The 27,908-nt window shown below is 40.9% G+C and overlaps 1 protein-coding gene across 3 annotated transcripts in view; it reads right to left on the minus strand.

Moving 5' to 3' along the window:
* The window catches only part of OTUD7A (OTU deubiquitinase 7A), a 109,651-nt gene that overhangs the window by 67,799 nt on the left and 13,944 nt on the right, over positions 1 to 27,908 (minus strand). For 2 of the 3 annotated variants that reach the window (XM_069981945.1, XM_069981944.1), the window contains exon 4: positions 9,889 to 10,045. In XM_069981945.1, coding sequence (XP_069838046.1) covers positions 9,889 to 9,973 — 85 coding nt within the window. In that variant the 5' untranslated portion in view covers positions 9,974 to 10,045. Of the gene's footprint in view, positions 1 to 9,888; positions 10,046 to 13,806; positions 13,877 to 27,908 lie in introns of those variants that run through there. The other variant, XM_069981946.1, reaches the window with a different exon arrangement.

Genomic DNA, 27,908 nt, shown 5'->3' on the forward strand with positions numbered 1-27,908 from the left:
CATTAAATGACGGCCATCCACTCAATTACAACATTATGTGAACATAGCCTTTCTGTGTTTTTAATCCACTCCTGGTTTTGGTTGCTATACAGCCTCAAACATACAGCCTCAAATATACGTAGTGTGAACCCAGCCTAAAGATGTAGAGATGTTTACATTCCTTACAGCTTACGTAAGTAACACTAGTGCTACGTAACTAACTCCTTTTGTACCTTAGCCAATAAAGTACTGACACAAGCCTTAGGGCCCTATAACACCAACAGATTATCTGACAGATTTTTTTAAAGCCAAAGCCAGGAATGGATTTAAAAAGAGGTGAAATCTCAGTCTTTCCTTTATTAACTGTTCTATGTTTTAGTCCATTCCTGGATTTGGCTCAATAAAATCTGTCAGATAATCTGCTGGTGTAATAGGACCCTTAGTAAAAGAACACCCGTCACCGGGTATATAAACTGGCTGCCATCTTTGAAAAAAAGGGGATCCACCTTAACCATCAGTGTGTTTGATTCTCAGTGCGCACTATAAACTTATAACTTGCAATTTGGAGCAGACAGTCAATATGACAGCACTCTTGAGGTGCACCCATAACACTGGGATCGTTTGGGTTTATCCCATTATGGTATAATCGGAATTTGAGAGAGTTGGGGCGGTTCCACAATGGGACAAAATTGGAAGAAAAAGGAATAAGGTACATTGGAGATGTTTTTGAGGAAAGAAAATTAAGAATATGGGAAGAGCTTGAGACTAAGGGCCCTATTCCACCGGACGATTACCGTTCAGATAATCGTTAAATCGTTCAAATCTAAACGATAATCGTTCGGTTGAAATGCAGTTAATGGTTAACGACCGGACAAGAAATCGTTGATCGCTTTATGAAACCTGGACCTATTTTTATCGTTGCTCGTTCGCAAAACGTTTGCAAATCGTTCGAATTGAATAAGACGTTCGGTCGTTCGCAATAGCTACAAACGCAATAGCAAATAAATAGCGAAGAAAAAACGATCGCAATTACGATCATAAGTAACGATTATTGTTCCATGGAAATGAGTGAACGTTTTCAGGTCTTCCGCAATAGCGGTCGTTTGAGATCGTTAACCGTTAATTATGCAAACGATAATCGTCCGGTGGAATAGGGCCCTAAATATGAGATCGAGTATAGAAAAAAGTTTGCAAACACACAAAAACACAGAAAAATGCAACAGCTCACTGCAATGGCAAGATACAGACCCACTAAGGACATGAAAATAGTTAAAAGCCCCCCCCCCCCCAACTTAAAAAAAAAAAATTCCCACAAAAATAATGAGGCTCTTGGTTACCATTTGCAAACAGTGTAAACCACCTCACCCCAATAAGGTGACCTCATATCGGGGCAGACCCTACACTGTACTATGGCCTCTGTCCCCATGTAAGAGTAGCCAGAGAAGGTAGTGAGGGGGGGAGGAACCCAGGGGCAATGAGGAGGGGGCCCTGCCTCCGTCTACCTCTCTGCTTGTCACCCTGATCCCTGTCTCTATATAGTACTCTGGTGCTTTACCCAGCTTACTGTATACAGACAAGGACAGGCAGGAAGGTGCAAGTTCAGTACAGCTGTCAGTAGCTCCTAAATGGAGAGGACGGGTCGGCCCAGGCCCTGAGCATTCATGAATACCAAATTACAACAAATTTATTCCCAAAAGTTGCTGATAAAGTGCAAAGTACAAAATGATGTACAGGGAAAGGTATATTACAATTAATTCTTACTAGTAATGATATGAGTAAAACAACTACATCAGTCCAAAATGAAACACAGAACAATCAGCAATAAAGACCAAAGGGCACAAAACTTCAACCTCAACACTGCATTGCATAAAACCTGGTAAAACCCTGATACTACATTTCAAGTGACTTTTTTTTTATTTCAAGCCTAACAGGGTTAGATGATACGATCTCTAGTGGGAATCACCCTGAGCAGAATGGTAGAGGTACCTGGATGAAATCAGTCTGCTGCTTTTAAACTCCATAAAACCCTGCCCTAAACAAATATTTCAGAGATCATGAAAGATTTGTTTGGTAAACTTTGTAAGATTCTTATTTTTAGTATCTTTTAGCTCATTTGTCGTTTTGAGTTTAGCTCTTCCACTTTAAGTTAATCTCCAAACCGCTTACACTGTTAGATAGCTTTTAGGTCAAGGAGACACATGGTTCCTTTTATATATCAGTTGGTGCTTCCAGAACATATTTACCAGTGAATAGTATCAGGGAGGCTTTCCCGAGCTCTTGATCCTCTGCTAGCTGGAATACCTCCTAACTAACCCCTCCTATACCTGACCCTGCTAGATTGACAGTCAGCTGAAATCTAAGCTCCAAGCTGTGTAAGGGATGGAAGGGGCATGGGGTGTTACAGCTAGGGAAAGCCTCTTTGACTCTTTTAGTATAGAATTCACTATTCAAGGCTGGGCTCTTGCTACGTAAAAAAACACGGCCATATTTCATAATAACGGCTGTACTTGCGCAAACAACGTCCATTATTTTGCAAATAACGGCCGTTGTTTACGCAAATACGGCCGTTGTTATGAAATATGGCCGTGTTTTTTACATAGTGTGAACATAGCCTAAAACATGAGCTTATTATAATTTCAAAGGGTAACTAAAGTAGCAACACTATATAATGATTCACTTAAAGCTTAATATCAACATAGTAAATGAAAAACTGATAAATATTACACTGGAATAGGTGTACCTGGTTGAACATGTAAATACAAGCAGTGTTTTAGTTCAGGACAACTTAAGACTTACAACAAAGAATCCTTAATGCTACGTCTGCTTTTTCAGCAGAAGAGCAACTGATGCATATACAGCACATACGTAGGTTTATTAAAAATAGATTTCTCCATAAATATGCAGTCTCATCTAAAATGTTTAATACTAGCTGTTGTACACCTGCCTAGAAACATTGCTAACAACTAGACATCATTTATAATGTAACAATGACGCCAGAAAGGCAAAGAGGCCAGAATATTGCGACAATTAAACGTTTTTACAGTCCCTTGTGGTTTTAAAACAGAGGTCAGCATCTCATTGATTGAAACTGAACAGATCACTTGACAAGTACCACTTATACTATATCTGCAACCTTAGTAAATAACACTGGAAACGGCAGAAGAGCGTAGAATCCACCGGTACTATGCCACACTGTGTCATCAGGCTCCCTCTTGTTCTATGAATGAGTTGGCAGTGTGAGGGTGGTAGTATGCATTGCTGGCTGCCTGCGCCTTAACCCTTACTCTGGAGAATGAGAATGTTCAGATTATTGGGTTGTAGTTTATAAAAGTTTATAAAATCAGATGTGCACCATACACAATGGGGGAGAGTTATCAAACATGGTGTAAAGTGAAACTGGCTCAGTTGCCCCTAGCAACCAATCAGATTCCACCTTTCATTCCTTACAGACTCTTTGGAAAATAAAAGGTGTAATCTGATTGGTTGTTAGGGGCAACCGAGCCAGTTTCACTTTACACCATGTTTGATAATTCTCCCCAATAAATGCAAAGGAGTGCACATTTGCTGTTTTTAGTATAGTAGCTTATATTACTGTACTGTTTTTCTCCTACATGAATCTAATCAATTCCTGGTTTCCCCTGCTGGACCCCTTGCTGATGCCATGCAAACATCCCCCTTGCTTACAGGTTCAGTGGAGACAAACTGAAAGTACTTCTTGGAGATTGCAATTGTACTAGGCATACCTGGCCCACCTTATTGGATTGTAGCCAAAAACAGCAGGTTATAAAAAATGCCGGCACATGGGGATTAGCGAATCTTTTTCTCTCTCTCTCTCTCTCTCTCTCTCTCTCTCTCTCTCTCTCTCTTCAGAATACCAACAAAGAGTTCATAGGTAAACCAGGAGTACCCCTCTTTTCAGTACAAACCCACAAACACTAAGGCTTGGTCAAAGACTCCTTTAACCCCTTGCCTCCGCAGCCTGTTTTGTCCTAATGACCAGGCTCATTTTTCAAAATCTGACCTGTCTCACTTTATGCTCTTATAGCTCAGTGATGCTTTAACGTATGCTAGCGATTCTGAGATTGTTTTTTCGTCACATATGGCACTTTATATTAGTGGCAAAATTTGGTCACTACTTTGTGTGTTTTTTGTGAAAAACATCAAAATATCATGAAAAATTAGGAAATTTTGCATTTTATGAACTTCTGAAATTCTCTGCTTCTAAAAAAGGAAGTCATAGCACATAAATTAGTTACTAAATCACATTACCAATATGTCCTCTTTATTCTGGCATAATTTGGGAAACATATTTTACTTTTTTAGGGTGTTATGGGGCTTAGAAATTTATTAGCAAATTATCACATTTTGTGAAAGTTTCCAGAACTGATTTTTTTAGGGACCAGTTCTTTTTTTAAATGGATTTAGAAGTCTGGTATCCTGAAAACCCCCATAAGTGACCCCATTTAGGAAAATAGAATTAATCTAGGGTTATAATGAGCATTTTAACCCTACAAGGGCTGGAGGAAAGTATTCACAATTAGGCCGTAAAAAAATCGAAAATGAAAATTTTCAAATAATATATACGTTTAGATTAAAGTTTCTCATTTTCAAAAGGAACGTGAGAAAAAAAGCATGCCAAAATTTGTAACGCAGGTTCTCCTGAATACAATGGTACCCCATATGTGGGTGTAAACCACTGTATGGGCACAGAGCCGGACTCAGAAGGAAAGGAGAGCCAATTAGCTTTTTTAATGCAGATTTTGCTGAAGAAATTTCTGAGCGCCAGGTGCGTTTGCAGAGCCCCTGTAGTGTCCGCAGAACAGAATCCCCCCAAAAGTCACCCAATTTTCGAAAGTACACCCCTCAAAGAATTCATCTTTGGGTAGGATGAGCATTTTGACCCCACAGGTATTAGAGTAAGTATTTAAAATTAGACAGTAAAAATGAAAAACACAAATTTTTCCAATAATATGTTCGTTTAGTTTGAAATTTCTCAATTTCACAAGGAACATGAGAGAATCCGCACCCCAAAATTTGTAACGCAGGTTCTCCTGAGTACAACGGTACCCCATATGTGGGCATAAACCACTGTATGGGCACACAGCCGGGCTCAGAAGGAAGGGAGCACCAATTAGCATTTTCAGTTCAGATTTTGCTGAAGTAGTTTCTAAGCGCCAGGTGCGTTTGCAGTGCCCCTGTAGTGTCAGCAGAATAGAACCCCCCCCAAAAGTCACCCCATTTAGGAAAGTACACCCCTCAAAGAACTCATCTTGGGGTGCAGTGAGCGGTTTGACCCCACAGGTATTAGAGGAAAGTATTCAAAATAAGACAGTAAAAATGAAAAACTCGAATTTTTCCAATAATATGTTCGTTTAGTTTAAAATTTCTCAATTTCACGAGGAATGGGAGAAAAAAAAGTACCTCAAAATCTGTAACGCAGCTTCTTCTGAGTAAAACGGTACCCTATACGTGGGCATAAACCACTGTATGGGCACACAGCAGGGCTCAGAAGGAAGGGAGCGCCAATTTTCTGGAGCAAAACCACAGCTAGTAATAGTTATTAGAATAGCGCATAGTTACTAAAATACAATAAAAAAATGAGATTACAGGTAATGTGGGGTGGTCACGGGCAACCTGGGGTGGTCACGGGCAATCTGAGGTGGTCACGGGCAACCTGGGGTGGTCACGGGCAACCTGGGGTGGTTACAGACCATCTGGGGTGGTTACGGGCAACGTGGGGTGGTAACGGGCCACGTGGGGTGGTTACGAATAAACTGTGCTTATAGGTAATCTGGGATGGGTACCTGTATTTTGGGGTGGTTACAGGCAATCTGGCATGGTTACGGGCAATCTGGAGAGGGTCACTGGCAATTTGGGGTAGTCGGAGGCAACGTGCGGTGGTCGGGGGCAACGTGCGGTGGTCGGGGGCAACGTGCGGTGGTCAGAGGCAATCTGGGGGGAATTACGTGTGATTAGGGGCAACCTGGGGTGGTTACAGACAATCTGTGGTGGTTACGGGCAACATGGGGTGGTTACAGATAAACTGAAGTGCTTATAGGTAATCAGGGGTGGGTACATGTAATTTTGGGTGGTAACGGCAATCTGGTGTGGTTACGGGCAATCTGGAGGGGGTCACTGGCAACGTGTGTGAGTTAGAGGCAACGTGCGGTGGTTAGAGGCAATGTGCGGTGGTTAGAGGCAACGTGCGGTGGTCAGAGGCAACGTGCGGTGGTCAGAGGCAACGTGCGGTGGTCAGAGGCAACGTGCGGTGGTCACATGCAATCTGGGGGGTTACGGGCAATCAGGGCTGATTACAGACCATCTGGAGGGGGTCACTGGCAATTCGGGGTGGTTACGGGCAACGTGGAGTGGTTACAGGCAATGTGCGGTGGTTATAGGCAACGTGTGGTGGTTATGGGCAACGTGCGGTGGTTATGGGCAACGTGCGGTGGTTATAGGCAACGTGCGGTGGTCATGGGCAACGTGCGGTGGTCATGGGCAACGTGCGGTGGTTATGGGCAGCGTGCGGTGGTTATGGGTAATGTGTGGTGGTTATAGGCAATGTGTGGTGGTTATGGGCAACGTGCGGTGGTTATGGGCAACGTGCGGTGGTTATGAGCAACGTGCGGTGGTTATGGGCAACGTGCGGTGGTTATGGGCAACGTGCGGTGGTTATGGGCAACGTGCGGTGGTTATGGGCAACGTGCGGTGGTTATGGGCAGCGTGCGGTGGTTATGGGCAGCGTGCGGTGGTTATGGGCAGCGTGCGGTGGTTATGGGCAGCGTGCGGTGGTTATGGGCAGCGTGCGGTGGTTATGGGCAACGTGCGGTGGTTATGTGCAACGTGCGGTGGTTACGTGCGATCTGGCGTGATTACGGGCAACCTGGGGCGGACACGGGCAACCTGCGGTGGTTACGGGCAACCTGGGGGGGTTAGGGGTAATCTGGGAGTAAACTGCAATTATTACTATAATAAAAAGTGTGTGTTTTATTTTTTTGTATGTTTTTCACTTTTTGTACTTTATACATTCATTTTCACTGTATTACTATGATTACTGTGATATTTTCTATCACAGTAATCATAGTTCAGTGACAGAGACCACTGGATCGCCTGCTCCGGGACCACACGGGGGGGTCACCGATCACTGCCCCATGCTCTCAGCTACCTCCGGTGGCAGAGAGCATGGGGCTTTGATCATTTATTCATTTCCATCCCTGCGAACAAACATCGTTTGTTCGCAGGGATGGGGGCGGTTATCTTGGATGTGATGGCCGCCCGGGGAGGGATAGTGATCGCCCACTAGGGGGGCTGATCTGGGGTCTGGGGGATACATTTTCATCTCCCCCCACCGTGGATTCACGGTGGGGGGAGATGTAAGGCGGCGCCTGCGCCGGTAATGCCCGGTACCGGCGGATCGCCGCCATAACGGCTTCACCAAGTTATGTTGCATGACGCCACGTCCTCAGGAAGAATTGGCTATCACCCTGCCATTGCCGAAGCCAGCCTTTTATGTGGTAGCCTGATCTCTCTCTCTCTCAAACAGGTAATTTCACGAAATGCTTGCACAGTACATTCAAGATGTTTAATTCCACATAATGCATCAGATTAGACCTAGTTTTCTAAATGGCACAACCCCTTTAACACCAGAAAAGAGTTACTACGAGAGGAAAATGTTTTCTCATGGGGGCCACTATGGAGGGTAAGTGTTAGTTTCATGTTGTCTGTTGCTGTTACAAGAGCTGGATGAGTTCTTAGTGTGCACATATGGTGACATTTGTTATACTGTATGCCTAGGGCAAGAAAGCTTGATGGATGGGTGTGATCTTGTGCTGGTCCATGTACTGACAGCACACAGCTCCCTGTGAGTACTTTCTGTGGTAGCTTCATGCACTTTTTAGAATAGGTTTACACATTCATGTGGTCCTATTCAAAAGAACAGATCTGAATAAAAAGTAATGTCAGTATACCGTAAGTATATCCGTTAAAAGAAATTCACCTGGATTTGCCTTGTTTTTTTTGTTGTTCTTTTTATTCACTCAGTCAGCCCACATGTGATATTTCAAAGGTTCTGATTTACTAATAAGTAAGCCAATACCAAAGGTTGATAACAGGATTTAGCAATAAATCCCAAATGGATAGTTGGCCAACCCCCACTTACAACTTTATCTGATGTCAGGACATAGATAAAGATGAAAGACTGTGGCAGAGTCATAAGCCCTGTGCCCGTATCCAGCCTTACCACGGTGTTGCCAGCTTGAGCATGTAACCCTGTGCAGCATATATTCCTGATTCTAGCAGCATACTAGGCTCTACTATTACTTTATGATTGGTTTGAGTCTGACCTCTGGCTCTATTTCAGCATTGTGAGCCCTTTAGGTTTTCACAAAACAAACATTTTGCATGGTATTTTATTATTCAGACCCTTTACTCAGTACTTTGGCAGTCAAGGTTTCTTGACCTCTTGGCACTCATGGAAACATGGCTTCAAGATTCAGACACAGCCTTATTCTTACTCTGACCTACGGTGGGTTTTAATTTTCTCATCACCCCCCTCCCCCCTCCCCCACACACAGACACACACACACAAAGATAGCGTAACCACTGTAGCAATAAAACTCGTTTTCCCTTCTGCCTTATGTTTCAAACCCTCTCCTCTTGTGGCAGATCCTTACTTCTCATGTTTTACTTGATGGATACATGTGTATCTCTGTAACATCTGATTTTTTCTATGTATGTACCCCCAGAATTGTAACATGTTACAGAATAGGCAGGATATCTTGGTGCTGTATAAATAAAAATTATTATTATTACTACAGCTTATATTCTTATTGGGTATGATGCCAGAAGGTTTTTATTCTTTCAAAGTATAACACAGGCATAACAAACAGGTCTTCCACAAGCCTGCTGAAATCCCATTCAGGCACGCTGAAGTCCATACTTGGTTTTCCTTCCTCCTCCTCATCTTCAGCAGCAGTCTCTGAGACCTACTGTGAGTGTGCTTGCACTGACACCAAAAACTAGAGTGCCTGCATGGGTTTTCAGCAGTCCTGTGGGAGACCTGCTTGTCAGTCAATCAGTGTAGAGATGACTAAGGGAACTGTAAGGCAGCAGGGTAGAGGGTGGTGGTGCAGGGTAGAGGCACACCTCTGTGACACTGGAAGGGAAAAAAAAGTGGAATGAAACGACAGAGAAAAACTGAAAAAATACTAACCAAAATGCTGTCTGAAATACTACAGTATGAGGCTATGTTCACACAGCGTAAAAGTACGGCAGTTGTTGCAATCGGCAACAACGGCCGTACTTTGAACCCCAAGACACCCTGCATGTTTTTCTAAGGGATCCCGGCCGAAGCGTATACACATAGTATACGCTCTAGCTTGGATCCCAAGCGGCGCCGCAGACAACTGACATGTCAGTTTTCTGTGGCCGCTAATCATTGAATAGCGGCCATAGAAAAAAAACATGTCAGTGCACACTATGGATCGAGCGTCTCCAGACGCTTGCTTCATACTGTGCAGTGGGAAGTTCTCATGCGGGCGCTTGCTGATGCGCCCGCATTAGAACTCTACGGCCATAAAGATCATCCAGCCGGTACTGCAGTATGCAGAATGACCGGCCAGGTCATGGAATGGCCGGTCTCATACGCCATCTAAGTAATGAAAATAGAAAATAACCCCCCCTTATGGCTCTTCAAAACAGAGGAGGAAAAAGGAAAACTCAAACATTTTAATTTCCTGTGTCACTAAGGCGTTAAACAATGTACATTTAGCTACTTGTCATACAGGATTACTATTACCCATAATCAAACCGTTTGGTCACTTGTTACATTCTATACATGATATAACAGTGCTATTTCTGTTACGCTGTGATCAAAGTTAAATAGCAAAAGACCAACAAGAGCTGTCTTACCTTCCAGCAAATCTCTTGCCAGACCAGGTTCAGCCCCTGTAGACCGAACAAAGTCTGACAGGACTGAGTCCATATCCAGAGTCATGTGATCATGTAGTGACGCTGCTTGCCCAGCAGCAGCAGCAGGAGCAGAATGTTGTCACTAAAAGGATTCCATCTAAAATACAAAAGGAAAAAAAACAACCTTTAAATTCTATTTCTGTTTAACAAATAACGAGAAAGTGCTAACCATAGAAAATGAAAAAAAAAGTCATATGAACCAGACATAATGGCTAAGCTTTATGAAGAGTTGAGTTTTTTGTACAGTAGAAAATTACACTACTGTGAAGAATTGTGTGTTTGTTACAAAGTGATTTGGAAAATAAAAGATGAAAGATACAATAATTAAAAGAAAGTAATCATAAAATGAAACTATTATATGTAACGGTTTTCAGAATGCTTTACAGGTTTACACTGGTTTACACTGTCTGAACCATGGGCACTTACACTACTCATGGTGAATTGTAGTAAGGTGTTCTTGCCTATATCATACCACTGTATACTTACACCCACTAGGCATACGGCATGTCATCAGGGTTACAGACAGCAAACCCTCTCTATAGTCAGATTCTGCAGCCCTATCCACCCAAATGTGCACTGTGATGAATGAATGTTTCATACATTACGATATCCAACATAAAACAGTGTACAAAGCTGCGTCTTATGTCTGTACCAGTTTTTATGCAGGTATGATTAGTGCTAATAAATGGGGGTTTCCCTATACATACTGACACCAATCTGGCAGAGGGCACACAGAGAAGCAAGACATGGTATATATTCCCTACAACAGTCCACGTCAGCAGTCGTCGTTCTGATGAAGACTGCGTCCAAAAAATATCTCCTCTTTTCTATTTTTATGAAAACAAGTTGGGTAATAGAAAAATCTCCTGGTGGGATACGGAACGATTCTCATGGTCAGCTTTTGTGCCCAAAAACTTGACAGTTTATGGCAGGATAGTTGCTTAGCACCAGAGTTTGTGCAGACATAGACATGACATGTTTTGTGCATTGTCTATATGGTAGCAGCGCACTTCTAAGAACATCATGTTAAGGGCTGGGCTGCTTGAAAGGCAGAAGTTGTCTTTTTTCCTGTGCTGCAGTTTACTTGCATAAGATGTAAAATTTCTAAGAATCCAAAAGGCATCTAAATGGGATTCATATTGTTGATGTAATGAGGGAGAACAGCTCTACTGTAACCTGTACCGCATTGCACTCCAATTACATAGGGTTATAAAAGAGCCACAACAATGGAGAGAGTCTAAGGAAAGAGATTCAAATCATATCTTCTGCGAGAAACAGGAAATTATAGCTGACGTGGAAACCCTGAGTAGAAAACGGTGCGTCCGTGAGGGGAGCATGGCTCAACATAATAGCTTCTAGGGTCTTCTGTTTTTTTAGGTTTGTAGTATTTCATATGTAATTTTCTGGGGCTCTGTCTAAACCACATTAACCCTTTTTGGCCTACAGGCCTTGATCTACGTATATACTTTAATGTACCAATGGGTTTCTATAATGTGACCTCAAAGAGCACATGCCAGGGCTCCACTTCATATGCTATATGCTCTCTATAGATGGACTGTTAAGGAAGGTCAACAAGACCAAAATGTCAATTTTTTCTATTACCTGTCATATTTTTTATATAAAAAGTCTGATGTCACTATTAATTTTGTGAAATTAAAGAACTTTTCGAGTGCCACATTATTACTTTATATTGGATATCTTGTCTATGTGGACAGTCAACTACATCAAGGTGCAGGCTAAATAATCTTGAATTCAATTTGACAGATGACTTCCGATACCTTGTTATCATGGGTACCGAAAATTGTGGGCTACTATACGTTTAATATATTTATGTAAATAAATGTAAAACTAGAATATCAAACGTAAAAAAAAATACGTCTTGTATTGGCATGACCATAGAAACTTGCAGTTAATGCCATAAAAACAAACCAAAAAACTGTTGTTGCTGTTATAATAAATAAATATATATATGAATGAATGAATTAATGGATTGGTGCCAATTCTCCCACAAAAAACAAGCCCTTTAAGGACTACATGAACAAGAACATGAAAAAAACAGGACCTTTAAAATGCAAAGATGAAAAAAACAAAAAACAAAACTAAGCCATACTGCTAATAGGGTAAAGGCATCTTTTCTAAGACTTCAATACATTTGTATTCTTCCCTCTTATACTGTATACAACCTTTAGGTAGTACAAGCTCTAGCACTGAACTTTACATAGATTTCCTTGTTTTGCTCACATGGTGCCAGGTGCTCTGTCAGTCTCCTACTATCAAAGCAACACTAAAACAGCAATGTGCTGCTACAGATACACTGCACTTCAATTATTATTATAGGATGAATCTTAGGATTGCAGCCATGCTTTACCACCATGCAGGATAATTTAATGCTGATTTCCAAGCACTATTCTACATATACACTACTTGTTACTGCTGTACTTTGAAATGACACAGTAAAAAGGTCAAACAGGGAGTCTATGCCTCAACCAGCCTTAGGTCACAACTGTATAGGAGATTGACAACGTTATATAAAAAGTATACAAATATATTATGATTATAGGTGATAATGAAAACATTTACCTCACAGGTGTAATGGAAGAAAGTTAAAAAAAAGTTCTAATATTATACATTATGGGGGAGATTTATCAGAGGGTGTAAAATTTAGACTGGTGCAAACTGTCCACAATAACCAATCACAGCTCAGCTTCCAGCTCTGGTGAAAGGAAAGAGGAGCTGTGATTGGTTGCTGTGGCCAGTTTGCACCAGTCTAAATTTTACACCCTCTGATAAATCTCCCCCTATAAGTTCAGAACTATATATGAGCATTTTAAGTTCATATGAATGTAAGGGTGGATAGTTTGTAGGCTGATTAGTAAATATTATTGGAATCAATATCTAGAGGATAGGAGGGAAATCAAATGTCATTTTCAGCCAAAGTTGTGTGGTGGCAGGGTTGCCAAGGCCGCCAATTTTTTGCAGTTACTTTTTAGCATAATATATACAGTAGCTACCACAAGAAAGGTATATATGTAATATGAAGCAGAGTTGGGCCTAATTCCCTTTAGCACATCTTAGAGATTTCTGTTACTGTAAATTTGACAAAACATTATAGGCAAAGGTTCAGTCAGATCAATGGAAATGTACCGACAAGTTGTAAGATGAGCATATGAACTGATTTATCAGTGTCCCCTCAAAATATCACCAACCTTACTGTCTTATTATGCATCTATCTATCAGAAAATTCACAGTAAGAAGAGTAGATTACTATATACATGTAACTATAAGTATAAACATAGGCATGCATCATGAATGAAACAGGTAAGAAATTGTGTTTTGACTATAAACCCGTTATAGTAGAATTCATAGAAATTGTTACTATAAGTCCTCAAGATCTTTAGGTCCCATAGCCAACATATTTCCACTAAGGCTACTCCTATATGGACATCTATATCACAATATATATTACTTTTCATAATATTGCTGTATACACTTGTACAATATCATCAATATAAACATAATATAATCTCAGAAGAACAATTAGAATAAAAAAACTTATCCGTTAAAACAAATACAATTGTGTGAAAAGGTTTTCAAAGAGCTAAGCAGAGAACCTGACAATACAATATGTGGTTCATACATAAATCAGAGAACAGAGAATTATTTATCAATGAAACCCATGGAAGGGGAGGAAATCAAAACCAAGGCTAGCTGCCAAGAAGCTGCTAAGTGTCGCTTTGAAAAAGGACATCTTAAACATGAAATGATCTGAAAGGAGTCTTGGGAAGTCTGTTTTTCTTCTCTAAATAGCTAGTCTCTATTAGAAAGGAGATACACAGTGTGCCAATGGTTACTGCTTACCGTGGGCTGCCTGTACCATGCTGCTTCTGCTCAGAAGAGCAACAAACCCTGCTCTGTGTGACAATGACTCATTGGCGACTCACAGAAAAGCTGAAGGGATCTCACATATAGCTCCTAATATGCAAATACACACTTGTTTTCCAGCATTACTCGGAAACTGCACTTCTTGCCAGTCCTACTTAACATATTAGCCGTTATGCTTCATTTTTGCTAAGTGGAAGAAGGTTAAAAGAGGTGTTGTCCTTGTTTTCAGGATTTAGATTTATTTTGGAATTAGTCACTTAATGTCATCATTGTGTAATTTATTCTTCTGATACCAACATTAATTCACAGCATAAAGACGAAAAATCAAGAATTTACCAGAAGTCACTATATGATCTGGAAACACGCAGCGGAGGAAAGCTACAGGGTGCCTTATGGAGGGTCTGACATGTCACACAATTATTTACTGAATTTGTTCTTAAAAGTATCAATGACAGCCATGATAACAGATACAGGATTCCTATGGCTACAAAATGGAGCTTTTGACATATTTACCGTAAGCAATGTAGGAGCATTTCCTAGATCTAGTCACTTTAAATTGAGTCATCAGACAAACTTGAGGACTTTACAACACAAAATTCCCTACTTGTAAAATGTTTCTGAGCATTCTAGAAAATGTTACCACCATCTATATAAGCTATTCATGGTCACATGCAGATATTTTATCTATTTTTTAATTGTAAATAAAAAAAAAACTTTTAGTTTTCTAAACTTACGAAAAAAATTAGAGTAGGCATACACACTATATAGAAGTAGATTAATGGTTGAACAACAGTTGAACTATTGATTGTCTGGAGAACAATTGTTTAACTCAGTGCTTCTCAAACTATTTCTACTGGAGCCTCACCCAACAGACCAAGGCAATGCCTGGGCCTTACCAGACTGACCAAGAGGATGCCGGGCCTCACTATCTGTGGTAAAAGTCCATTTAAAAGCTGAAAATAAGGCTAGGAATACCTTTCACTCGTCTCCCAAGCTCTGTATACTAATAAAGCAAGTACAAAATCAATTAATAATGTTGCTAAAATGGAGATTTTAGAGGCCTGTGCAGATCATAGTTACTTTTGTAAAAAACTGGCTCCTTAGCTGGGCCTCACCAACAACTAGGGCCCGCCGCACAGTTTGAGAAGCACTGGTTTAACTTATACAGCCATACACATTTAGCAGTTACAGTTGTTGACACTTGGATTGCTTTTTATTTTTATCAATGTAATGTTGTTCTCTGTGCAATAAAAATAAGAGGCTAGCTTTACTCTACAGGGCAATACGATTATGGTGATACCTAATTTATATACTTTTTTATTTCTTACATTTATATCATAAAACAAATTTTGTCACTCTATTAGATGCTGTGGTTAGTGTGGTCAGACGGTGTTAACTCTGAGGAGAAAAGCACAGTTCTGGTCCTGACAGTAATGGTGGTAATCGACACAGCAGCCAATGTCAATTTTTCGTAATGCCATACATGTATGGCATTCTACCTTCAGGGGTTAAAGAAAGTCTACATATGAAATATTAAGGAGAAAAATAGTTACAGTTTTAGACAGGCCTACTCAAGCTCCAGATATGAGCCTGTAGCTGGGCCTAAAATGCTCTTTCAAACTAGGCTACTTCCAGAATCAATCTACCTTTGCGATGAGTTGGAATTCCAATCGGAATTGAAATTTGAAGAACATACCAGCACTGGGTGTACACAAAAACATTTTCAAAAACTTTCCCCCTGCAAAGTTGTTCTTATTTAGACTGTTTTCTGCATTGGAGGCTCTGTTAGGAGTCAGGCAAAATGTTGGACAAGGCAGTGTTATTTTGTCTGGGTAAATGATGGATGAATGAATGATGAAAATACAATGGTGTCTACCATGTGACAGATCTGGCACTGCTGCCATTTTTGTTGTTTGCTTTAATGACAGAGCAGAAAAATGGTTATGGACAGCATAGGTGTGAACATAGCCTTATCTCTCCTGGGATCCACTCCTATTTAGCCAAAAACAATGGCAGAACAACAATGTTCCATGGTGCTGGTGTGATCTTTAAATAATCATTAAATAATAAAAAGGACTACACTAGAAAAAAACTCTACAATAACAGAGGACCAAATACCAGACCCTAATAAATGGCCAAATAAATTATACAAGCATCAACTAACGACAAAAAAACCCCACTCACATTGTTAGACATGATAGCTGTCAAAGTCATTACGTGTCTTGGCTGAGCTGGTAACTGCTGTGTGTATATTCTAATGAGTTAGAAACACAGATGTTGTAGTCATGGTGGTGCCCAGCTGCTTTCTCATCTGGCATAAAAGTAGCCATAAAGAATCGTGACATCAAAGCTGTATCATGACATTGAAAAAAGTATAACACATTCTTATTTGTGGAACACTATTTTTTGGGATTAAATTAAACTTTAACTTCGTAATATTTATTTTTAAAGGATGTTTTCATACTAGGATCCAATGATATGAAAGTTTAATGCATGTATACATGAACACTACCTTTTGTTCATCTTTGATATATTGGTAAGAAAATATAAATTAATATGTGTAAATTTCATTACATGCTTTAAGGAAGCTGACCCAGTGATCAGCTGATAGCTGAGGCCCTACTTCTGGAACCCTGGGGATCAGCAGTAGTTGCAGCAGTAATATATCATTACATATAGGTCATTCTAATGTGCTGGGTCTGCCAAAGCATGAGTTGTAGAAATGATAGAAATGAGAGAAATTACAGTGTGAATGGCTGAAACTCAAGCATTGGCCAGGGATGCCGATTGTCTAGAAGAAGTAGTTCAGCTTTGCAAGTGCTCCAATTCCCCAAAGAGGTTTAATATGACACTTTGAAGTCTCCTAGGACTGTAACCATTGGATACATTCTTAAGAGTGTAACGTTGCCAGACGAGACTCATCAGCAGCAGAGCTCTCCTGTCTGTTCTTTTGCTGTGCTCCTTGCTCATCCTGGGACTGCTCATGTCTTCCGGCATCTTTTTTCTGTTTCTGCTGCAGTGACACCTCTGGCCACTAGGGTGCACAGACAGCCAACTGCTCTGGATTTATAGAGAAAGATTGTCTCCACCTGCTACTGTAATCTGCCAATCCAGAGTCACCTGCAGCTATTTAAACCAGCTGTGCCTGCCATTTCCTTGCCTGAGCATTGTTGAAGTCTAGCAATCCAAGCAAAGGTGTCCGTCTGCCGTTTCTGCTGTATTCCCACATATCTTGACCTGTGCCTATTCTTCAGTTTACACCTTCTGCCTGACCCTTGCTTGTCCCACCTGCCTCTTCTATTGCTGACTTGAGTTGCCTGACATGCCTCTGAGGACACCTGCTCTGACCTTTTGCCTGTCTGACTACAATACAGTCTCATCCCTGGTACTTTGCTGACTCTCCTGCTGACGACCTAGCTTGCTGACCATGCATACTCGGCCTGTTCCCTGTTTTGCACCGACTCTGTCTAGTTCTTGGGGGGCAGCTGCTGCTCACACCAGGACCACACGTGTGGAGCGACCTGGTGCCTTCTAGCCGGAGAAGTCCAGCTTCTGCATCCTGGAGCAGGATAAAGAGTGAAGACTTACTTAGAGGGCACTCCTTGGTGTGTCCCAAAGCCAAATCGGTTGCGTAGCACAGTGGGTCTAAACTCGCTGTCTTTTACAAAAAGACTAACAAGTGTCATACCAAACCACTCTGGGGAATTAAAGCACTTACAAAGCCAATTTCTTTTTCCAGACAAAACAAATCACTAAACCTAGGAGACCTCCAAGTGTAATACTGGAACTCTCCAGGGAATCAGAGTACTTGCAAAGCCAAACTACTTTAGACTAAACAAATTTCTGGCTGATACTTAAGGGGGTTATCCGGTACTTTGGATATAGATCTGCCCTTATAGAAAACACTCCTGCAGCTTCTCTGGGTTCCCCCCTGACCTCTGCTGCTGTCACCGTCAAGATGAACGTATCTTGGCAGTAACAGCCCGCTCAGCCAATGGTCATGGTGACGCCCCATCTCAGTCAGTGATTCGCTGAGCAGGCTGTCACTGCCAACAAGAATTTATCATGGAAGAGACGGTAGCTGCAGTCAGCAGGGGGACACTGCAGGAGAACATTGGGGGAGGGTGGACAGGTAAGGATAAGGGGGGAGATTTATTAAACTGGTGTAAAGTAGAATTACCTTAGTTGCCCCTAGCAACCAATCAGATTCCACCTTTCATTTTTCAAAGAGTCTGTGAGGAATGAAAAGTGGAATCTGATTGGTTGCTAGGGGCAACTAAGACAATTCTACTTTACACCAGTTTAATAAATCTCCCCCAAGATGTTTATTCTGATTTAGGACCCAGTAACATATATTAACATAACATAACGTAACGTAAAATTTCTTTTTCATGGAAGTCAGAACCCAATAGAGAAATTTTCAAAGTCAATGAGTACATCAAAAGTCTATACCAGAAGAAATTTTAGCAGTATTATAAATGTTGTACTATCAGGACTTGTGGAAGTAATAGGCTGGCCAACCAAATAGCTCCTGAGTCCTTATTTACATAACATGATAGAATATATGCTACGATTTCTCATGAATTGGGTGAATGGGTGAATTCACAACAAGCAGGAAATAATTTGCTGAACAAGCATTTGCAGAATTTACCAAAATGTTCACTTGATCCTGCATCTCTCCTCAGGCTGCCCAGGCACATGAATATCATTTGAATGCCATTTACAATCCAAGAGATTAAAGGGATTTAAGATTATATGACTGTTTATATACAGCGTTCTAAATGTAAATTCATGGGCAAGAGAGAGATCCAATAACAATCAAGTTTATACACTTGACCGGCAGAAACATCAGCAGACACGGGCAGCACTTTGTATACAGCACACTTGCATATTACAGCAGAATATGTCTGGATTGTACTGAATGATTTGTAGCCCCCACAGATTGCATGGAATTAGTGCAATGCACTTGTACTGAACAAGTGTCATTTGGATAATATTAGCATTGGCAAATATTACATATGCAATGTCCTAGCAGTATTTCCAAAAGACAGAGCAAAGCCTGCATTACCAGAGAGGATTAGATACTTACGTCGAGTTCACATGCTGTGGATAAGATCTGCACTCTAATCCTCTATGCTTTCACATGCAGATTTTGCAGTTGATTTCACCCACACGGTACAAGAAATTAAATCCATGGCCTTTCTGCAGAAATATCTGCAGCATCTTCCTTTCCAGACATATTTTATTTAACCCCTTCAGGACATAGCCTATTTAGGTGGGAATATCTCATAGCTGTATTAGGCCTTATGTAAAATTTTGTTGGTATCATTTAGGGTAAATAAAACCAAATGATTATTATTTAATTGGAGAAGAATAAAAACAAAACACACACACACACAGCAATTCCAACATGTCTTTTTCCATTTTGAATTCTGCACTGTGTATTACATATAACATTATACCATTATTGTTTATCCATTCCGAACAGGAACATAGCCATGGAAGACCTGGCTGCTTCAATAGAAACCCATGAGTTTTTCACTCTGTTTAATTAGAGGCGGCAGCTGCTACTGACAGTACCATCTAAGGAGTTAAATGGCCAGAATCAGAGTTATCTCTGATCCTAAAATTACTGCAGGATGTTGGCAGTGTTTTGCAGCAGGTACCTGCTGCTGATGGCACAGAGCTACCGTCCATTGGATGTAATTTGTGGGTGGGCACCAGCAAAAAAAACAACAAAATGTTACAAAACGGCCGCCTTTTCCCAAAGTGAAAACATACAATAATATCTGGCACTTTAAGGTATGAAGAATATCTGGAGAGTAAAGTTTGTTACAGCTATGGCCAACATTAGGCCTGTAGAATGGAGGGATAAGGAAATCCAAGTATTTTTGTTATTTGACGGACAGAAAAGAGCCTTTGCAAGCAAAGGCAAGGTCCACTTTAAATTGCTATGCAACACAAGCATCATGATCATATAAATAGCACACATTGGCTTCTGTATTTTTTTTCTTCACAGAAAGCTGACTTCATACACTGAAGGTTACCCATTATTTCATGTAATACTGAATGATGGTTAACTCTTGACTATGAAAATAACACCAAATCCTCTGGATAGATTAATAGATGTGCATACAGAAAGAACAAAATAATCTGGCCTTAAAATAAACAATGTAAAGCAGGGGTGTCAAACTCAAATACACAGTGGGCCAAAATTAAAAAATTGGACAAAGTCGTGGGCCAACCTTAATATTTAATGAAAATTGCACGTGGCGTTCCTGGCACTGCCTATCCTAAAGTAATTGTCCCCACGTGGTAGTTACACATTATATCCCTCAAGCAGTAGGTAATCCCATAATTGTGCCCCATGTAGTAGCCCCCCTCCCAATAGTTCCTCACATACTAGCCAGGCCTACTATTAGAGCCCCACAAAGAAGCCAGCCCTCCCAATAGTGCCCCATATAGTAGCCAGCACACCAAATAGTGCCCAATATAGTAGCCAGCCCCCCGATAGCATCCCATATAGTAGCCAGCCCCCAATAGTGTCTCATATAGTATCCCCCCTCCCAATAGTGTCTTACATAGTAGCCAGCCCTTCCAATAGTGCCCAATATCCCCAGTAGCCAACCCTCCTAATAGTGTCTTATATAGTAGCCAGCCCTCCAAATAGTCTCTTATATAGTAGCCAGCCCTCCCAATAGTGTCTTACATAGTAGCCAGTCCTTCCAATAGTGCCCAATATAGTAGCCAGCCCTCCTAATAGAGTATTATATAGCAGCCAGCCCTCCAAATAGTCTCTTACTGTATATAGTAGCCAGTCCTCCCAATAGTGTCTTACATAGTAGCCAGCCCTTCCAATAGTGCCCAATATAGTAGCCAGCCCTCAAAATAGTCTCTTATATAGTAGCCAGTCCTTCCAATAGTGTCTTACATAGTAGCCAGCCCTTCCAATAGTGCCCAATATAGCAGCCAGCCCTCCTATTAGTGTCTTATATAGTAGCCAGCCTTACAAATAGTCTCTTATATAGTAACCAAACCTTCCAATAGTGTCTTATGTAGAAGCCAGTCCCTAAAATAGTCTCTTATGTAGAAGCCAATCCCTAAAATAGTCTCTTATATAGTAGCCAGTCCTCCCCAATAGTGTCTTATATAAAAGCCAGTCCCTAAAATAGTCTCTTATATAGTAGCCTGCGGCCTATGAGACGATAATATAGGCTGCCTGAGCGGCCATCCGGACCACCCATATTATAATCTGCTGCAAAGTCAGGAGGGCCAGATTTAACACAGCAATGGAAAAGTGTGGCTGGCCAAAAATAATGCCACTGCGGGCCAGATTTGGCCCGCGGGCCAGGGTTTGACATGACAGATGTAGAAGGACTATTGTGCTTCAATTACTTCCCAAATAAAAATTGCAACCACAAACTTTTTCTTTGTAACAATGCGCTCTATTGAAGTCTATGGTGCCTATATGTCTGTATGACCATGAGTGCATACTGAAAACGTCCGCTATTGTGTACAGGCCTAAAAATAATGAACATGCACATTATTGTTTTACATGTTTTTGCAAAATAACGCTCTTTTATTTTTATCCATCCACACATTATTTTCACTCAAAACTATGGTCATATTTTTGTTTTATTTTACGACGTGTGAACACAGCCTCAGAGTCATTAAAGGTGGTATTCCCATCTCACAAAGTAATAGCACATTACTAAAACGTGGTGTTAAACTATTTTGTTAACTAATTATTTATGGCTGTGTTCCCACATGCAACGCAATGAAAATGCAATGTGAATGCATCATTTAATTGCAATAATTGATCATTTGATCAATTGATCATGTGATGCATTATTTCATTGTCTTTTTGCATCACTTCATTATAGTAAGGCTGGGTGCACACCACGTTTTTGCAATCCGTTTTTTGCAAAAAAACTGATCAAAAAAAGGGATGCATGTGTGTGCATCCGTTTTGATCTGTTTTTCCATTGAATTCCATAAAAAAAAAAAAACGGATCAGTTTTTTTTTTAATGTACAGAAAAACACAGTCAACCTCATTTTTGTGTCCGTTAAAAAAACTGATCCGTTTTGATCTGCTTTTTAATGGAATTCAATGGAAAAACGGATCAAAACGAATGCACACACGCATCCGTTTTTTTTTTGTAAGAAAGGGATGAAAAAAAAAGGATTTCAAAGACGTAGTGTGAACCCATCCTAATACACCATATAATTGCTGTCAAGCCGTCCTTCACTGCGTTAAAGGACAAGTGCCATGAAAAACTTTTTCCCAGTAATTGAAGCACATTACAAAGTTATATAACTCTGTAATGTGCTTCAATCACCTATCTGCCTCCCTTCCCTGTCTTTTCCCCCCTCCCCCCCACCAGGAAGTGTCCTGACTCACACAGACCTGATGACTGGTCACCGTCACCAAGCTCTTCTCTCAGCTCCTTCTCCTGTTACACCAGCCTCCCCCCTCACCTGCCTTGTCAGGTGACAGCTTGCTCACCTCCAATTGGCTGAACAACTGCAAGCCATCACTTGTCACATCTCACTTGCTTATCTTCTTAGGCAGTTCCCCCCTCCCCTCATACCCTCTCTCCTGCTGCCGTGGACTCAGTGAAGGAGTCATGTCACTAGAGAAGATAAGCTGAGCAAGCAGAGTCACCTGACAAGGAGGGGGAGAGGGAGGCTGGTGTAACAGGACCTAGAGCAGCCCTCCTGCTGATGACTCATCCTCACAACAAGGAGCTGCCTGGCGACGGTGACGACAGTAATCAGGTCTGTGTGAGATAGGACACTTCCTGGTGGGGGGTGGAGGGGGGAAACGACAGGGAAGGGAGGCAGATAGGTGATTGAAGCATATTACACAGTTATATAACTTTGTAATGTGCTTCAATTACTGGGAAAAAGTTTTTCATGGCACTTGTCCTTTAATACAATGAAACTCCAACATGTGTGAACAGGGTGAAAGGGGTTATTTAGGATTAGAAAAAACACAGGCATATTCCTGACCCCAGGTTGTGGGTTTGATTGCACTTAAGCTCCATTCACTTCAATGGACCTGAGCTAAAAACCACATCCAAACTGGAGGCAAGAGTCATACAGTTTCTGGAAGAATATGGATACGTTTTTATTAACAGGAAAATGCATCAGCCATTAACACATGAAGAAAAACATGCACCATTTAAAAAAATGTATTTTGGCTGAACTTGAAGTGACTGCAGTTACCAGAGTTTTATACTCCAGAAAGTAAGGTCATAAAAAGTGTCACAGCTAAACAGAGAGGCACTAAGTGTGCAGTCTTGTTTATTCATCTGGGAGTCTTTCGTTCTCCCTAAACTGTTTTGCTAGGCAGCACCCAAAATGTTTGGATCTATGCCTAGCAACAAGCCTGGTAATAAAGATGCCGAGGTCCTAATGGACACACACTGATGAAACACTATGACGTTTGCATTCCTTTTTGCAGCCAATAAGTTCCATTACTTCAGTGTTTTTTCCTGAACAAACCAGTTACACTGTAGGCAACAATGTACAATGACAGTTTGCGGTTTACAGTCTATGGCTAGGTTCACATTATTTAATAATGATGGAGGTCTTTCATAATAACAGCTGTCATTGCGCAAATGATGTCCGTTATTTTGAATTACCAATGATATTTGCGTAATAATGGCCGCTATTGCTAAAGACTGCAGTCATTTTTTATGTAGTGAGAGCTTACCCTATGGCTATGATAACACAATGGGGGACATTCACTGCTGTTACACCCCTGGTGTACGCCAGGGGGAAGGTGCAGATTCAACCCTTCTGGTGTACGCCTGCCGTTTCCCCTGCTTGCCCGATGGAAGAGCCGGGAGTGGGGGGTTGGGTGTTGCGGCAAGGCAGAAAGGTATGGCCTCCTCTCGTATATGATTTACCATGATTTATGCATGCTCACTGGCGGGGCCTAATTTAAGGCCGGCATACTCAACCTTGTATACGCCGGTCTTCATAAATGCCTCCCAATGTCTTTTTTGGCCATTTCATGGACGTTGTTTTGGTTGGCCATCATTTTAGAGACAAAATGATGGTTTTTATGCAAGGGTCAACAAAGCCTATTAAGGTATTGTACAACAAAAAACTGAAATACATATGAATTTAACAACAAATCAGTGTCAATACATAGGGTATTAGCCCTATTAAAATTTGTGAGCAAATCAGATGTTCACACACGTCGGAGCTTCATTGTGTCAACGCAATGGGTTACGGCTGGACGGCAATAAAATGATTAATCACTGCAATGAAGTGATGCAGTAACACAATGAAATGATGCAACACTGCAATGGAATTGCGTTACTGCATGTGTGAACACAGACTTATTGAAACACAAGAATAACAAGCCATGCTTAACTGAGATATACCTAATGACCGGTGTCATGCTGTCTGAACCATACCCTCTGCTAGCCTTGAGTGACGCATCTCTCTCAATGTGTGTATAGGAAGAGAAGCATCACTTCAGCAGCAGAAGTAGAGCAGGTAGACTATGTTATAGGTATGGTGGTACGCCAAATCTTTCTAATTATTTGATTACGTCAGGAGAATAAAGAGGAGGACACTTTCAGGTCATGCATGTTTTAAGAAAGACAGTGTCAACTATGACACAGTTAAAGAGAATTCTGAAGTGTTACAGTGGCCTTACATGAACCCCTGTAGTTATGACATCATTGCTCTTTCCAGCGATACCTCTGGATTGATCAAATGTAATATAAAGAGATTTAGCAGTGTGCCAGTTTAGTGCATGCAGTCCTTGACCATAAGGTAGCTGTCTTTAAATAAGGCTGGACCTACACACAGCAAAGAGTAGTAAATTATGCTAAATCGAACATTTGCTGTGTCCCCATGCAAACGCTGCATAAATATGAACACACAATGCCTGGTAAAGCATTCAAATAATAGTGATAATAAAGATAAGATTGATAATATATACATGGACATAAGGCCTCCAAAACAGTGACAATAACTGAATTACCAATCCAAGAGTAAATGCCATAAGAGCACCTTGATTAAATAAAAAAATTTACTTGAGATGTGCTGTCCCTAGGTGGAAGTCTATCTATGTTGTGCTCTAGTGGACGGAGCGGGAGGAAAGCTGTCAGTGCTGTGCAGGAAAATTTAAATACTCATTTCCATTCTGCAAACTACTCCATACAGCCACCAATACCATATCTCACAGATGATGGCTAATAAGCTTCAAACTGTTGTATTAAAATGGGTATAGTCATCTGAGTATTTTATCCTCTATCCACAGGACAGGGGATAATATGCCAATCCCTTTTCTGTCACAGTGGTCTGACCTCCCACTGATCATGAGAACTGGGACAATAGTCAGTGGAAGTATGGTCAGTGAGTGTCCTATTCATTCTTTATCAGACTGCTGAATATTTCTAAACACTCAACTAAAATGTTCAGAAGCCCCATAAAGAATGCGTGGAGCGCTGACTGTGCATGCTTGGTGTCCTCCCTTCATTCCTGAGGGCAATTTTTCCTTGTTCTCCGGATTGATGGGGGTTCAAGCAGATGGACCTCACTGATCAGCACGTTATCCCATATTCTGTGGACAAAGCATGACATTCTCAGACGTTTTCTCTTTATTGTTGTAATGAATGGCTCTGTAGTTATAATGGCACAATTTCTATCCTCTATCCTATAATGTGAGTCTTTTTTAGGATATTTGATAGAGGCAAGTTATGTAAATATGTTTTATTCAAGATACTGATGTGTATGGTGAATTCACTAGTGAATTCGGCTGGGTAAAAGGGGGCAAGAACTAATTTAAGACCGATGTATGAGTACGCCAGTCTTGATAAATCCCCCCCCTAAGATCTGTTACATATCAAAAAGTAACACATTATCAAGGTATTAAATATATGTGCATAGATGGAAAAGCATAAGTGCATTGGATATGGTCATCCATAAAGTATAAGGCAATGTTCACACTATTTATAACACTGGCTGTTCTGTGACCCAGCCTGGTCACAGAACAGCTGCTGCTACTGAATATCATCCCAGAGGGTACTGCAGTACCGCCCGGATGATCTTCAATTCTGCTGAATTCAGATGCGGGCGCACCCATGTGCAGCTGCATCCAAATTCACCACTGCACACAATGTGTAACGTGTAATTGCAATAATTTTCTGGGAGGAATACTTCATTTTCCGGATAAAATTCAGGGGTGCGCACACTTTTGGCCATGACTGTATAACCATTATACGCCCGTTTGAAAAGTTTATATGGAGACAGACAGTTTTTGTGTGTTTGGCTAGTCTTAAAACTAGTTATTGACCTATGCAGTCCCTGCACCCTGGCGAAGCTTGAACGGTTTGGCAAAGAATAGAGAAAGACTGCAGTGCCCAGATGTACAAGGCAGACCTGCCCACTCAACTATAAATGTACGTCTAAAAAAGTATACATATATATTATTCTAAAATCAGCAATGCATATGTTAGGAAAATTGGTATGTGTTCAGGAGAAGCTTACTAAAACCCAAGGGATCTCATAAGGCTGACACAATACACAAATCAGAATATTGCTCCGTAAACCAGTAATGTGACTACTCAGCATTAACCAGCAGCAGACTATAGCTGACAGTAACAAATGCGGCCCAATCATGTGTGTGATGATTGATCTCAACAGTACAGTGAAAAACCAACAAAGTCATGGACAAGGAACACTACATTGGAAAAGGTGCTGAAATCGTACTGGGTAAAATAGCATAGAAATCAGCCCCATACAGAAGACAGTATCAGTCTGAGCCATGCATGTCGCCATTATCTCCATACTTGAAGAGACAAATATCAAAATAGTTTTTAACTCTAAAAATAGAGACCTTACCATTGTCCATATACATCAACAACGATCATTATATTCTTCTCATTCAATCAATTGAATCCATTTTTTTTTCTAACCCCAGTACAAAGAGCAGGTTGCCAAACAATCCCATCAATACAGATAATTACATAGTTTAAACTTCTCTCCAGATGTCCAAATGTATCCTTTAACAGCGGGGTAGTTAATCATTGTCTTTGCGTGAATATTATCGCTTACCAATAATAAAGCAGACTATTTATCTCGACCTAATATGCCAGTTTCCAGATGAACCGAATACTGAATGTGTGTGCCATTTTAGCTGCTTTAAAGTAAATTGACCAGAAAAATAATATTTGTTGCCAATCTAGACCTCTTATTTTATTGTAGTATTATTGTAGTAAGAAAAACTACAATATATTTGGAACATCTATTATAGCGCTAATGTTTAATATCTAAATGAAGTAATCTGAGAAAATATTCATTTTGGCCACATTATTTTTTTCTCAGGAACAATCACAGCAAGCAGAGAGCAGCAGGAGGGGCCAAGGGGAGCTGCAAAAGGGGCGGCCCCGAACAATGTTTAGATTGTCCTCTTTGCCTGTTAATTATCCCCGCTGAGCGCGTTAACAGGCAGAGAGTGATGACTACACACGGGCGGGGAGCCGGCCCGACTCTGCCTGCCGCACACCGGGGATTAAAACTTAACTTTCTCCCATATAAAGCTGCTACTGCAGCCACAGCCGGTATGTGCCGCAAGCTGCATAGCAGCTTTATACAGTGATGCAGGGAACCAAATCAGCCAAATTGGGCTGATTGGTTCCCTTTAAGTATTTTTAATTGAAGGGTGTGTGTTATGCTGCGTTTACATAAAGCGATAATTCGCCCAATCGAAAGATTAACGATTTCGAAGTAACAGTGTGTTTTTGAACACGATCAGCGTTTAGACGGAACGATATATTGTTTGGAAAATTCGTTATTGCGATCATTTTAAGACTGCTTAAGCCCATCTCACACATAGGGTAAATCGGTGAAAGACTGTGTTACACAAAGTGATCTACGAATTTTTAGCAAACGACCAACGACGATTTGAGAACATGTTGAAAGATCAAAATGAACGATTTCTCGCTTGTCACTTGATCGTTCCCTGTGTTTACACGAACCGATTATCGCTCAAATGCGATGACCAATAAATGTTCTGTGTAAACGCAGCATTTGGCATACACACCCCCTAGCT

This window comes from Dendropsophus ebraccatus, chromosome 1 (assembly GCF_027789765.1).
Source record: "Dendropsophus ebraccatus isolate aDenEbr1 chromosome 1, aDenEbr1.pat, whole genome shotgun sequence".
Lineage (NCBI taxonomy): Eukaryota > Metazoa > Chordata > Amphibia > Anura > Hylidae > Dendropsophus > Dendropsophus ebraccatus.